Below are 14,204 nucleotides of genomic sequence, written 5' to 3'. Positions count from 1 at the left end.
GACTCATATCCAGCTGCCTATACATTTTCTCCACTTACTTGGTTGCCTGTTGGCCGTCTCTGACTTAAAATCACCAAAACTGAACAATTGATTCCTTTATGTCAGGATTATCTTTTGTTGGATATAAGAGAAACTTGGCTAGGTTTCTGAAACAAGTAAGATATTAATTATTCTCACATTGCAAGAAAACTAAAGGCAGGCAGTCCAAGTTGATAGAGCAGTTCCACAATATCCATGTCCCAAGCTCCTTTTGTCTTTCTGCTTTGCCATCTTTACCTTCGCATGTGACTTTCATCCTTCTGGTTACAACATAGCTGCTGTCCCTCCAGGCACTTCTTCTACATTTCTGGCAGGAAGAAGAGCCTATTTCCTTTTGTGAAGAAAACAGGAGCCCTACTCAGTAGTCTCATAATACAATTCATTAACAACTTTGTTACATGGGCATCCTAATGACAAGGGGACTTGGGAAATCAAGGTTTTTCACTCAGCATGTTGGCACTCTGACATTGGATTTTCTTTTTTCAAGGAGGGAGTTAATATTGGGTAGGCAGCTAGCAGTATCAGCCGTATCCCCCGCTTAGGTGGGATTAGATTTGGCTGCAAGTAACTTGGAAACCAAAATAATGGCGACATCAACAGATACACCTTTACTTCTCTCACATAAGTCTCTAGGGCTGGTGTGATCCTTTCATGATGTCAGGGACCCAGGCTCTTGTGCCTTTACCGTTCTCAACATGAGGCCTCTACCTCATGGTCGAAGGCGACTGCTCCAGGTCTAGCCAACACGTGGGCAATTCAGCCAATAGAAATGGAGGAAAGATCAGAAGGAAACAGTCCTTCCCTTTAAGAACTTCCCAAAAGTTGCACATACGGTCTGTTTACCTGCTTTTGACCAGAATTCAGGCAAATGGCCACATATAGCTTCAAGGGAGACAGGGGAATGTGTTCTTTATTCTTGTGGTCATGTGCTCAGCTGGAAATCAGGAGTCCTTTTCCGTAGAAGACAGAGGCACTGGATTGAAGGAGATAACTGGTGTTCTCTGCCACTTACCCTAAACCTGGCATTCTACCACCTTTCAGTAAGCAGCAGCCAGGTCTCCCCAGGTATGGCTGCCAGGTGAGGTCAAAAACCTCAAACAGTGAAGTCATTCTGAGCACCCCTTGGATGCCATTCTGATCAGCTCTACTTTCCACATACTCCCGCAGCCTTCTACTTCTCCCCACCTCTGCTGCCAGGACCACAGTCCAAATCCCCATCGTCTCCTGCCTGGACTTCTGCAGGACCTTCTTCCTAATCCAGCCCCCCTTTATAGTCCATCTTGCTTGTAGAATCCAACATAATCTCTAAAAATTATATCAAGTCGTTTCCTTGCTCAAGCCATTCAGTTTGCTTCCAATTTAAAATGATATACAGATTCCCACCTTGGCCTCCAAGGCCCTCTAGCTGCCACCTCTCAGAACTGGTCCCTCCTTCCTGTGTTCTGAACACCAAGCTTGGCTGTCCCTTTCCATGCCTCTGTCTCTGCTCTAACGTTCCTTCTCCAGCTCCTCACCAGGCGCCCTCCCAGCGCAATGCAGGCCACTCCTCAGACACTCCCACCTCACACAGCCTTCCCCAACTGCCCCCAATACACCCCCTTCTGTTACTATCTGCCCCTACTCTTTTATTAACTTGTTTCTTGTCTGTTTCCTGGTATGTAAGCCCCGTGAGGGCAGAAGTGTCTCTGACACTGGAATAACACATAGGAGGAGCTCAGTGCCTTCTCTTCTGTGACCTTCTTCAGGGGCTGTTTGTTTTCCCTGCAAATTATTTTTTCTAATAGACAAAAGAATAATGTGTTTTAACAAATCCTAAAATTTGTCCTTCTTCTCTCTTCTCTCTACTGCATGAAGTCAGCCCTCTTCCAAGAGGCTCCCCTCTCCAAATCTGCTGCCCTTTTGCTCCAGCCTAGACTGCTAGTTCTCTAAGCAGCTGCCCAGCTGTCCTTGGGTTTCCCTTCCCATGCTGACGGGGTGGAGCTATGCGTCCTGATCCTGTTTTTCCTTTTCCTCGCTTTAATCTCTCAGTTTTCTAGAATCAGATGCTCAACTTTGTGTAATAGAAGACATGGAAGGTAAACATTCTGAGTCCGTCAATGTGTGAAAATGCATTTGTTTTCTCACCCGTGACTGCTGGTGGCTGGTTGTGGAAATCCGTTTTCAAGTTCCGTCTTTGAGGCATTGATCTTCTGCTGTCCACCGTTGCTGATGAGAAGTCACTTGCCACTGCTGTTCTGCTTCCTTTGTTTGTCACCTGATGTTTCCCCTCCGTCTTCTCTCTGTCCTTAATATTTTGAGATCTCAGCAGATAAATGATGCTAAGTGTGGGTCTCTTTTTATTATGTTGGCACTCAATGAGTTCTTAATCTGAAGATGTATATCAGGTCATATAAACTTTTTAAAATTATTTCTCTAAGGATTTCTCTTATTCTTTATGAATGCTTATTAATGTTATATTAAGCTTCCTGGATTAATCCTTTTGGTGTTTTATTTTTTCATGTGCCTTTTCTCTCACTTTGTTCTACACTTTGAAAGACTTCCATGATTTTATACTCTACCTCTTTTAATTTTTTATTTCTGTGTCATGTTTTTAATTTCCAAAATCTCTTTCTTCTTTTCTGATTGTTTCTTTTTCATATCAACCTTTTCTTGTTTTCTGGGAGCAGTGTCTTCTCAGATCTCTCTGCAGATCCTAGAGTTTTTAAAGATCTCTTCCATTATTTGATTTATCTCTTTCCTTTGGGATTGGTTGTTCCACTTGTTTTTCTTGTCCTTCCTCTTTCATAGTGCAGGCTTTCCTATAAAAGCGATCCTTGATTGCCCGTTTAACTAGATTAATTATTCTGGGCATTTGTCATTGGTTCCTCTGCCTTGGGTATATAAGTCTGGTCCTTCTAGAGTGTGTTGACTGGAGGGCTTCGTTACAGGGCATGAGGGGAGAGAGCCAGCTGTTAGGCTGGGGGCCCCATGAAAGCCAGAATAACTAGAATGGCAGACAGCCTTGTTCAGCCCAGACACTTCATTCATTTTCTTTAGGGACATTGACCCTTTTTATGGGGTATAGGTGTGTATGTTAGAGATGAAATCAGGCTGCTAGTCGGTCTACCTATGGGGGTTGGGGTAGAGTGTCCATTGGCTCAGGCCATGGTGTGGTCTAATCTGTCTTCTTGTTCCCTCCTCCTCTTATGCCAGGCCTGAGCACAAACCTCTCAGGTCTGCTGAGAAGACTGGGGTTCAAACTCTTTGCAGTCTCCTTCTTGAGTTGGTCTGGGCTGGGGTTTCCTCTGCTCTCTTTTCTCATTGATCTGCTCCCACTTTCTGTCTTTTAGAAAGTTGTGTCTCTATCCCTTGGTGATTGTTCCTTGCTCCCTGCCCTGTTCTCTTCATTCTTCTGTGTCCTATTCCCTTGACTTTTTGCTTTTTTTAAGTGTCTATCAGGATTAAATTCAGCTATAAAACAGAAAGTCCAAATACTAGTAACCTTAAAAACTGGATTTTTTTGGCTCTCAGAAAACAATTCTGGAGGTGGGCCATTCAGGGCTCTTGTGGCTGCTCCAGAAGGCTGTCAGACACATGGCTCCTTCTTTCTTTCTGTTCAGTCTTCTAGAGCACCTGCCTTTCATCCTCAAAGTTGCCTCATGGTGTAGGTGGTTGCTGCAGCTCCAGCCATCATGGTCACATTCTAGGCAGGGAGAAGGTGAAGAGGTAGGACAAAAGGTGCAAGCTAGCTGCATCTGTTCCACTTTGAGAGAGTTTTTATGGAAAACTCTTCTCAGTGACTTCTCATTACCATTGGCTTCTACTTTCTGCAGGGGGGTTTGGGAAATTGAACTTTTTAGCTGGATCTACCTGAATACATTATTATTCCCAACAGTATAGGAGCTCTGTTGGTGAGGAAGACAAGGAAAATAGATGTAGGAGTTTGCAGCTAGCACTTTCACACTATTATTTTAATGGCACTTCAGGTATGGAGACGGGGCAAATACAGGCTCAGCCTAGTGTCTTGACCTGGAAGTGCTAATCTTTGAAGTGCACAAAGACGCCTTCTTTTTCATGATGTGCAGTAAACTTCAGCCTGGAATAGTCAATGGTGAATATATTCTTATTTATGGGAAAAATTTTTATTACAGTTTTAGCTGCTGGGGGTTAACTGTGTGCCTTTTCTTAGTGTTTTATTATGCTGTTTCTTTGCATGTGTAGAAAAGGAGCAACTTCACTAGGTTTTTCCAAGTTTTTAATTAGAACATTAAAATTGATTCTATTTTAGAGGCAGTATTTTAGTTTTCTATTGCTGCTGTAACAAATTAGCCCAAACTTAGTGGCTTAAAACAATGCAAATTTATTACCTTATACATCTCAAGGTCAGAATTCCAAAATGAGTTTCACTGGGCTAAAATCAGTGTCCACAGGCTGTAGGAAGAATCCATTCCCTTCCCTTTTCCAGCTTCTGGAGGTCACCTGGGCTCATGACCCTTCCTCCATCATCACAGCCAGCCAGCCAGCCAGTATCTTCCAATCCCTCTGTGACTCTGACCCTCCTGCCTCCCTCTTATAAGGATCCTTCTGATTACACTTAGCCCATCTGGGTAATCGAGGCTAATCTCTCCATTGCAAGATCCCTAATTTAATCAGATATGCAAAGTTCCTTGCCATGTAAGATGACATTCACAGGTTTAGGATGTAGATGTGGTAGGATGCGCCTACCACAGGCAGCTCTGACTCAAATTCCAATAGAATTTTTCTTTATATAGTCCCTTAAAACTGCTGCCGAGAAAGGCTTAGCTGAGAACCATCATTCACTTTTCATGAACGGAATTTGGGCCTAATTCTTAGGAATGTTAGAAGGATCAGTCGCCCTGTTTTTTAGTTCGTTCTATTAGAACATTCAAGAAACTCTCCAGATGATGTGGTCTAGTTCATATGGTATTTCCAAGGATGATGATTATAAACACTTGCATTTGGTTTTGCCTTTTTATGTGAAAAAAATATGCAGAAAGACTTTTCATAAGAAAAGTACTTCATCCAAGCAAAATTTCGTTGTATTAATTGCTTTTGGAAATTATAAACTTATTTACTTCCTTTATAATTCATTTACTGAACTTTAAATTTTTTGGAAAAAAATAATTCCGAGGTGAAATACCAGACAGTGTACACCAATGGCAACAACTAGCAAAACCACAAAGCTCATGTCCTGAAACCTGAACATGGAGGACAGCCACGTAAAGAATTTTCTGTCAAAATTTCATTGTAATTATATTGTCCTCTATCTTCTTACTGGAGATAACAGTGGTTCACTTTCTTTTATTGGCTTTTCTTTCCAAGTAATATCTTTATAATTAAGAGATATTTTCTCCTTCTGTCTTTATAGCTTAAGAAATGTATTAAAACTCCAGAAATCCCTTCTAAACATGTTAGGAACTGGGTCCCCAAAGTCTTGGAACAACGACGACAAGGTTTGGAAACATATTTACAGGTAAGATGTGTTAAGATCCTCAATATAATGTACCTTAAATAATCATACTTCTTAATGTTTTTCTCAGAACTTATGGGTGAGATGCAAAATGTATCAAGCAATCAAACGTTCTAGATTAAAAAAAAGAAAGTTTAAAATTATAAATATGTTGTTGGTTAGTTCTTTTAGCTATAATTAGGTTCTATTTAAAACTGGTGATGTGAATCAGGGAAGTGAGAATTTAGTATGAAGGTAAAAACGGGATGTAGAGAGGGTCTGTCCGCTTTTTTTTATTCAACTCTATAAATTACTTTGGTTTTGCTTTTTTTCTGCTCCAAGATTTGTTACTTTTCATAACATTCCTGGCCTTGAGGTTTGGGTGTTGAGGAGATAGAGAAACTGAATTTTCAGTGGGCCTGGCTAGTACATCCATGGAATCAAATTGAGAATGAACGTATAAAAATTGCCTGTGATAACGTGCCAACTTCTTTGAAAACTGGAAGGTGTATATATATATATATATATATATTTTTTAATTGAGTTCATAATAGTTTACATCAATGTGAAATTTCAGTTGTACTTTGTTTCTTGACTGTCATCACATAAGTGCTCGCCTTCACCCCCAGTTCCTTCCCTCCCCCCTTCCCCTGGTAACCACTGAACTATTTTCTTTGTCCCAGTGCTTGTTTATATTCCACATATTAGTGAAATCATCTGGTGTTTGTCTTTCTCAGTCTGGCTTATTTTGCTTAGCATAATTCCCTCTAGGTCCTTCCATGTTATTGCAAATGGGATGAATTTGTCTTTTTTTCTGGCTGAGTAGTATTCCATTATATATATATATACCACATCTTCTTTATCCAGCCATCAGTCGATGGGCACTTGGGTTGCTTCCACGTATTGGCTGTTGTGAATAGTGCTGCAATGAACATAGGGGTGCATATGTTACTTTGGGTTGCTGATTTCAGATTATTTAGGTAGATACCCAGTAGTGGGATAGCTGGGTCATATGGTATGTCTATTTTTAGTTTTTTGAGGAATCTCCATACTGTTTTCCATAGCGGTTGTACCAGTTTGCATTCCCACCAGCAGTGTATGAGGGTTCCCTTCTCTCCACACCATCTCCAATATTTGTTAATTTTAGTCTTAGTGATTATAGCCATTTTAACAGGCGTAAGGTGGTATCTTAGCATAGTTTTGATTTGCATTTCCCTGATTAGTGATGTTGAACATCTTTTCATGGGTTTATTGGCCATCTGTATATCTTCTTTGGAAAAATGTCTGTTCATCTCCTCTGCCCACTTTTTGATCAGGTTGTTTGCTTTCTTATTGTTCAGCTGTGTGAGTTCCTTATATATTATGGAGATTAACCCCTAATCAGATATATGATTTGCAAATATTTTCTCCCAATTGGCAGATTGTCTCTTTGTTTTGATTCTAGTTTCTTTTGCGTTGCAGAAGCTCTTTAGTCTGATGAATTCCCACTTGTTTATTTTTTCTTTTTTCTCTTGTCTGAGAGGACATGGTATTTGAAAAGATCCTTTTTAGTTCGATGACAAAGAGTGTATTACCAATATTATCTTCCTGGAGTTTTATAGTTTCAGGATGTATCTTCAAGTCTTTGATCCATTTTGAGTTTATTTTTGTGTATGGCGTGAGATAGTGGTCTACCTTTATTCCTTTGTATGTGGCTGTCCAGTTTTCCCAGCACCATTTATTGAAGAGACTATCTTTTCTCCATTTTATCTTCTTGGCACCTTTGTCGAAGATTAGCTGACCGTAGATATGTGGTTTTATTTCTGGGCTTTCAGTTCTGTTCCATTGATCTGTGTGCCTGTTTTTGTACCAGTACCATGCCATTTTGGTCACTATGGCTTTGTAGTACATTTTGAAGTCAGGGATTGTGATACCTCCAGCTTTGTTCTTTTTTCTTAGGATTGCCCTAGCAATTTGGGGTCTTTGATTGCCCCATATGAATTTTAGTATTCTTTGCTCTATTTCTGTGAAGAATGTCATTGGGATTCTGATGGGGATTGTGTTGAATCTGTAGATTGCTTTGGGTAGTATGGACATTTGAACTATGTTTATTCTTCCAGTCCATGAGCAAGGAATCTCTTTCCATCTCTTTAAGTCATTAGCAATTTCTCTCTGTAATGTCTTATAGTTTTCATTGTATAAGTCTAGAAGGTATATTTTTAAAAGAGTGCATTAGGGTGCTCCTTTCTGCAGCTGAGAGGAGCAAGCAGAACGACCTAAGTAAGACAAGACAGAAGTAGTCTCTCTGCCAAGTGACAGAAAAAGCAAAGCAAAGGATGGATCAGTGTCAGCTTTTCAAACTTTCCCCCAGCTTGAAAATGAAAAGGCTTAGAGGTGTCAGGTGAATATTCACTATATTTGTCATTAGTCCGAGAGCAGTGTGCAGGACAACTACTTAATGGGGGCAAGCCTTGCGTTCAGCCAGGACACCTGAGTCCACTTGAGAAGCTGAAACAAGAGAATGACTGAGGTGAGCATGTCCGGGAGGGCAGGGGTCTGGGGGGAATCTTGGCTCTCAAAAAAAGAAGAGCTGGACTTCACCTAAGAGTTATGAATTTAACATAATGGTCTACCTAAGACCTGTTACATCAAAGAAATGGGCAGCCATGGCTGTGTTCTTTCATTATGATCTTCATAACTCCTTTAAGCATTAGCCCTAAGGTGGAGTCTGTTTAGGCAGCAGCTATGGACTGTGTGAAGCAAGTATCCTATTTCCTCTACAGAACTTTCCTGGGTGGTTGTGCCTGAATCACTGGTGATTAGAAGATGAGGAGAAGCTGTCGCCACAGGCTTGTACTTGGTGATAAATTCAGAGGACTCTATTCTAGTGGAAAGATGCCAGGAGTCCGTTCCTGGCCTCCTGTAGTTTTCTGGTCCTTACAGTGCTCACATAGGAAGGCTGACGTGCTGGAGGCCCTGAGGGCATCTCAGGAGGGCTCTCTTTACTGCTTTTGGACATGGGATGGATCTTTCACTGCCTCTCCCTGGAAGTGGGAGATTGAAGGAAATGGGGACCACAAATGACAGGAAAGTGTGTGACTGTGTTCCTTGAGGCTCTGCATATGTAGCTATGAGACTTCCAGAGCTTCAGGCAACACTGCAGAGCAAAACCAAACCAAAAAATGAGACTTTAGACATCGTATGCAAAGAGTAAGAATGCATGTTCTCTATAATTAAATGGAATAGGTAAACAATGCATTCTTATTTGTAAGCCAGATTTTCCACAGATATTGTATATCTTCAAACTTTAGTTCTAAAGAGAGTTTTATTCTTTTTTCTCCCGTTGTGTTTGACACATGACTTCCATTACTACACTGTGTAAACATCTTAAGTTGTTTGTACTTTGGATATAAATATGCGGATAAAATCATCTGGCACAGAGAGGAGTTTACAGTGACACTCAAATTGAGCTTAGAATTTTCTATTCCAGAAATAGGGCTTGAAAGATGTGGTTGAAAGACTGAGAGGGCGTGCTTCCTGTTGTGCATTTAGTATTCAATTTGTTGTCAGTTAAGTCCCTGAGGAGTTCAAGGGCACTTTCTCTTCTCCCTTTTCCAACCTGATTCTATTTGCAGGCAGTGGGAGCTAGATGGAAGCTGTAAAGATGAGTGTGAATGCTTTATCAATGCCAATTGAAGTGAAAACCCTGGCTTAAGTATCATTTCTTGGTATCTTTTGGTGTTTTTAAGTCTCTTTAGAAGTAAGACAGTTTTTATTGTTCCTCTTGCTCACCTGTTTAATTCCAGTTAGGATCCCACTCACCTTCAGAACCAGTCTGAGCCCCAGGGTGTAGGTGCCACTAGTACTTCTCAGCAGGCAGCATCCTGCAACTCAGCCATCTCGGCATGAGCTGGGTAGGCTCACCCTGTTTGGGCCCATAAACCTGAGAGAGTATTAATACCCCAGAGCCATAGAGTCTTAAGCTCGCAAGGAACTTAGAAGTTATCTAGTCCAGCTTGCCTCCTGCCCTTCAGTTGTGGTCACAATCATCCCTCTGGCCTCAGTTTCCCCCCCATAAAACAGACAGATTAGCTTGTGAGAGAGCCAGAGGAAACAACTCTTCCTCTTGTCCGAGGAGCAACAAGTACATTCTGGACCATGCATGGGTGCACCACACACGTTTCCTAAGGTGGCCTATGCTGCTCTTTCATTTTAGAGATGCAGAAACTGAGGTCTAGCGAGGTTAATGAACTTATCTCACTTTCTGGAGTATATTAGTTAAAGAACTAAGACTGGAATTTTAGTTTCTTAATTCCTAGTATAGGCTCTTTTGATTATGCACTATAGATTTTCTAAGAGAAAATTTTCAGCCTTAATGTATGATTTTACTTAAGTATAATAAGAGTAAGGGAAAAGACCTTATAATCATAAGCTATCACAATTTAATTGACTGTCTACCCCCAACTCATTTGATAGATCAAATAGATCACTGATTTTTTAATCTATAACTTGAATGTGTAGAATCGTATGAAAACCATGGGTATGTATCTGTTTTCTGTGTTGTCATCTGCATAGGAGGAAAAATCTTTAGAATAAATTAATTGGGTTTTCCCAAGCTGATTTGACCATCAAACATGGTTTATATAGTGTTATCTCCTGGTTTGAGAAGACTTCCCGTCTTTCCTGAGACCCACTGAAATAAAAGTATAAAAACTTAAGAAGGAATGAACCTGAACAGTTCAGTAGTGGATGGTCAGGGAAAAGAGGGGATCATCATAGGAAGAAAAATTTTTAACAACTTTCTGGATGATGGAATGTTCTGGGAGCATGTGGAATTGATGCAACAGAGAGCGAAAAGCAGCAGCCCAAAGTCAGCCATGAGAGCCTGTGGTGGAGGTGGGAGACAGCCTGCACACGACTGTGTTGGAGAGCTTCTGGACCTAGAGTCGGCCGGTGAGGCGGAGGCCGAAGTGAGCAGTGAAACGGAAAACAAGTGGCTCCACGCAGGGTGTGTTCATGGGACAAGTGCCCAGGCCACTTATTCTGTAGAGAATATAGGCAGCCTCATGTTTTATGACCAGGCAAAAGTTTTTTAAAGACTTCTCTCTTAAAAACAAAACAGTACAACAAAATGTTAAGCAAAATGGCTGAGAACTAAGGCTTCTAATGTGGATATTAGGGCCCCCAATTTGACAACCCCTTCCTGCTCACTGACCCCAAGGAAAAGCCTACCAGACTGCATGCTCCACCCACACTGTCTTTCCACTTGGAAGGAGGCCTGTGGTGAGCACTCTGCCTGACGTACCAGCAGAGGAAACCTGCCCAAGCCAACCAGGCTGCTTTCTTCAGTGAGATCGGATAACCAAGGATCGCCAGGCATTTGAAGAAAACGAGTAGCATGAACAGAAAGACCAAGATGAACTGAAACACTGTGTTTTCAGGAAAGAGAGAATTCTGGACAAAAAATGTATCTTAAAATTGATTTGATAAATCTAGAAAACTTCGCAAAGGTGTTAACATCCAAAAGATGACACTAGGATGCTGTGTAAAAGAAACAATTTGAGAACACACGAGAGTTTTGAGCATTAGTTGTGTTATCCAATTGAAAACATTCAGTAGGTGCCCTCTCTAGTTGGGACACTGATCTATAAAGTACAGATACAAAATCTCTCCAACAAAAGACAGGAGACATGGAGGACCAATCCAGGTCTAATGTTCTACTTCTTTCTAGAGTTCCGGAAAGAAAGAAGAGGGGGAAATACAAATGTAGGGAAGGGAATGCATAAAGGAAAAATAGTTGAAAATTTCCCCAAGCTGACGCTATGAGCCTTTACATAGAAAAGATGCTCCAAGGACAGAGCATAAAGAATGACAGAAACCCTCATACCTGGTAAAATTTCAGTATATCAGAGATGAAGATCCATAATCTTCCAGAAAGAAAAAACAAATGGGCAAGGTTGAGTTTTAGTCATGGCTTCATTTCTGTATTTGCGGCTGGTTTAATGGGCAGGTCCCTCTTCATTCTTCAATAGAAACATTAAATTGCAAGCTGGCATAATTTTTAGAGAAAAACTTTTCACGAGAATTTTGCCTGTGTTACTTGTTCCATTTTGTTGCAGTATTTCTTTGCTGAAACTCTATTTCTTTGTTGAGTTTTTCTGTTTTTTCTTTGTTGCAGATGTATTCATAATCACTTATTGAAACATTTGTATCATGGCTGCCTTAAATGTTTGTCAGATAATTCTAACATCTCTGTCATCTCAGTGTTGGCATCTATTGATTGTCTTTTTCATTCAGTTTGAGATCTTCCTGGGTTTGGGTATGATGAATGATTCTGGGTGAATCCTAGACATTATTGCATTATGTTGTGAGACTCTAGATGTTATTTAAACCTTCTGTATTATCTGGCTTTCTCTGACACTGGTCAGTCAGGGATAGGTGGTGGATGGCAGACTTGACCTTGTTTCTACCAGCTGAAGGTAGAAGACCAGATTCCCCACTTGGTCTTCATTGACATCTGAGGGTACTCCTATTATTGCTGAGGGGATGGGAGTTGCAGCGCCCCACGTGGTCTCCACTGACCCCATGGGAGGGGGCACATTACTGGCTGGCGGAGATGAAAGTCCTGACTCTGTACTTGGCCTTCTCTGATACCGCCTTGGCACCAGGTGCTTCCTTACCACCTTACTGGAGTGGAAGTCTAGACTTCCCACGAGGAGTTCGCTCAAGTGAGTGGAGTGGGGCCAGTTTCTTCTGTGGTGGCGTCTGGAGTAGAATGGTTAGTGTTTAATAGTTTTCTGTCTTGCTCAGCTGTCTCTTTTACGGTCCTATTGCTAGAGGAAACAGGTGTGTATTGGGGGTTTTTTTGTCTTCATCTGCTGGCATTTCCTGGTTGCTGGCTTTTTTTGTGGTCCAAGTCGAGATACTTAAAGCAAAACAAAAATCCAGGAAAGATAAAACTCACCACTGTGCCATGCCCCGAGTCCTGGCCAGTCTCCTTTCTTCTCTCAACCACTCATAATCTTATGTTTGCTTCATATATGATGTCCAGGAATTTTAGTCGTACTTAGCAGAAGGAATAGGGAAAAGTAGATCTACTCCATCTTACTGTAAGTGGAACTCCATCCGTTGATTTTTAAATTTTGATATTATGCTTTTTTTTCTATTGAGGACGATTCGCTATGAGCTAACATCTATTGCCAGTCTTACTCTTTTTTCGCTTGAGGAAGATTAACCCTGAGCTAACATCTGTGCCAGTCTTCTTCTATTTTGTATGTGGATCGCCACCACAGCATGGGTGATGAGTGGTGTAGGTCTGCACCCAGGATCCAAACCCATGAACCCGGGCTGCCAAAGAGAAGCACGCCAAACTTAACCACTATGCCATGAGGTTGGCCCCTGATATTGTGCTTTTTTGTTTCTCAAAGTTCTATTTGCTTGTTTTTCTAATCTGCCTGGGTGTTTGTTTTCAATAGTCCTTGTTTCTTGCTTGTACTTTCAAACCTCTGTTTTCTCTCTTTAAACACGTTAACTCTCAGTATGCCGGGAAAAATGGTCATCACCGTTTATCATCTGAATCCAGAAGTCCATTTTTAGCTTTTCATAATTTTAGGATATTCTATGAATAATTTACAGAATGAAGAGAGAGTGAAAGACAACTTCATTAAAATTTTGATGAGAATTTCAACATATCAAGCCCGAAGTCTTAGTTCATATTTTCTTAGTTTTTAAATGGGCAGCATCCTTTGGACAGTCTACCTAACTGACAACCAACTGCTGTTCGTGACCCTGAGACATAAACCATCTTATAAGTACTAATTCCAGATTTTAAATACATCTCTAATAGGTTCTAGCTTATTATTGCTTCTGGTTCTTTTTCTCAGATATGTATTGTTAAAATGCAATACTTTGGAAAACCTTGATGGTTAATAGTTTTGTCAAAGTGAAGGTGGCTAATATCTTTGCATAACTGCAAAATATTTTTACTTTCCGATTTATAAACACCAACTAGAATGACTAAATCAATGAATTTTTTTTGTTTCTATGTTATCTATTTCCTTGCAGTCACCTTTATGTATGCTTTTGTCTGGTAAAGCATTTGTCAAATAAATCTTGGTGAAGAAATATCATAACAAGTAGAAGAACACTGTTCCATGTTGTTTTAGCAAAATGAGATGGTCCAAGTTCTTCATGCAAAGTAGTGTATGGTAAATTTCTTCCTGTTGAGTGAAAAGCTCCAAGAGAATACCACATTTCCCTTTTCCTCATTGATTCCTGAGTTTGAGAAAATTTATCTACAATATCGTCTGAAGTCTCATGATCTGAGAGTTACTTGTGCAACCAGTTTTGCAGTGTGGAAGCCACTAGTCACATGTAGCTAATGAGCATTTAAAATGTGGCTAGTCTGACTCAAGAAGTTCTATAAATGTAAAATTTGTACAGGTTTCAAATCCTTAGTACAAAAAAGAATGTAAAATATCTCAATTTTTATAATGATTACATGTGAAATAATATTTTGTATATGTTGGGTTAAACAAAATATGTTATTAAAATTACTTTTACTTGTTTCTTTTTACTTTTTTAATGTGGCTACTAAAAAATTTGTGTCAAATTTACATTTGTACAATTAAATTTGTACAATTGTTACAAAGATTATATATGGCTTCCATTATTCTTCTGTTGGACAGTTGTCATCTAGAATATTCCTATCTGTCCCTGTAGTCATTGTCTGAATCTT

General features: G+C 40.3%; 1 protein-coding gene across 21 annotated transcripts in view; it reads left to right on the top strand.

Moving 5' to 3' along the window:
• SNX24 (sorting nexin 24) overlaps nucleotides 1-14,204 on the top strand; it is a 141,450-nt gene that overhangs the window by 82,104 nt on the left and 45,142 nt on the right. For 19 of the 21 annotated variants that reach the window (XR_011425127.1, XR_011425126.1, XR_002799692.2 and 16 more), the window contains one exon: nucleotides 5,408-5,512. The exons of the other annotated variants lie outside the window; for them this stretch is intronic. Coding sequence is in view for 15 of the 19 variants with exons in the window: in XM_023617802.2 (XP_023473570.2) it covers nucleotides 5,408-5,512 (105 nt within the window). In the remaining 4 variants the exon portion in view is untranslated. The remainder of the gene's footprint in view (nucleotides 1-5,407; nucleotides 5,513-14,204) is intronic. 21 annotated transcript variants of the gene reach the window in all.

This window comes from Equus caballus, chromosome 14, assembly GCF_041296265.1.
Source record: "Equus caballus isolate H_3958 breed thoroughbred chromosome 14, TB-T2T, whole genome shotgun sequence".
Lineage (NCBI taxonomy): Eukaryota > Metazoa > Chordata > Mammalia > Perissodactyla > Equidae > Equus > Equus caballus.
The sequence above is the reverse complement of the archived record's forward strand: the minus strand, read 5'-3'. Positions and strand labels throughout refer to the sequence as shown.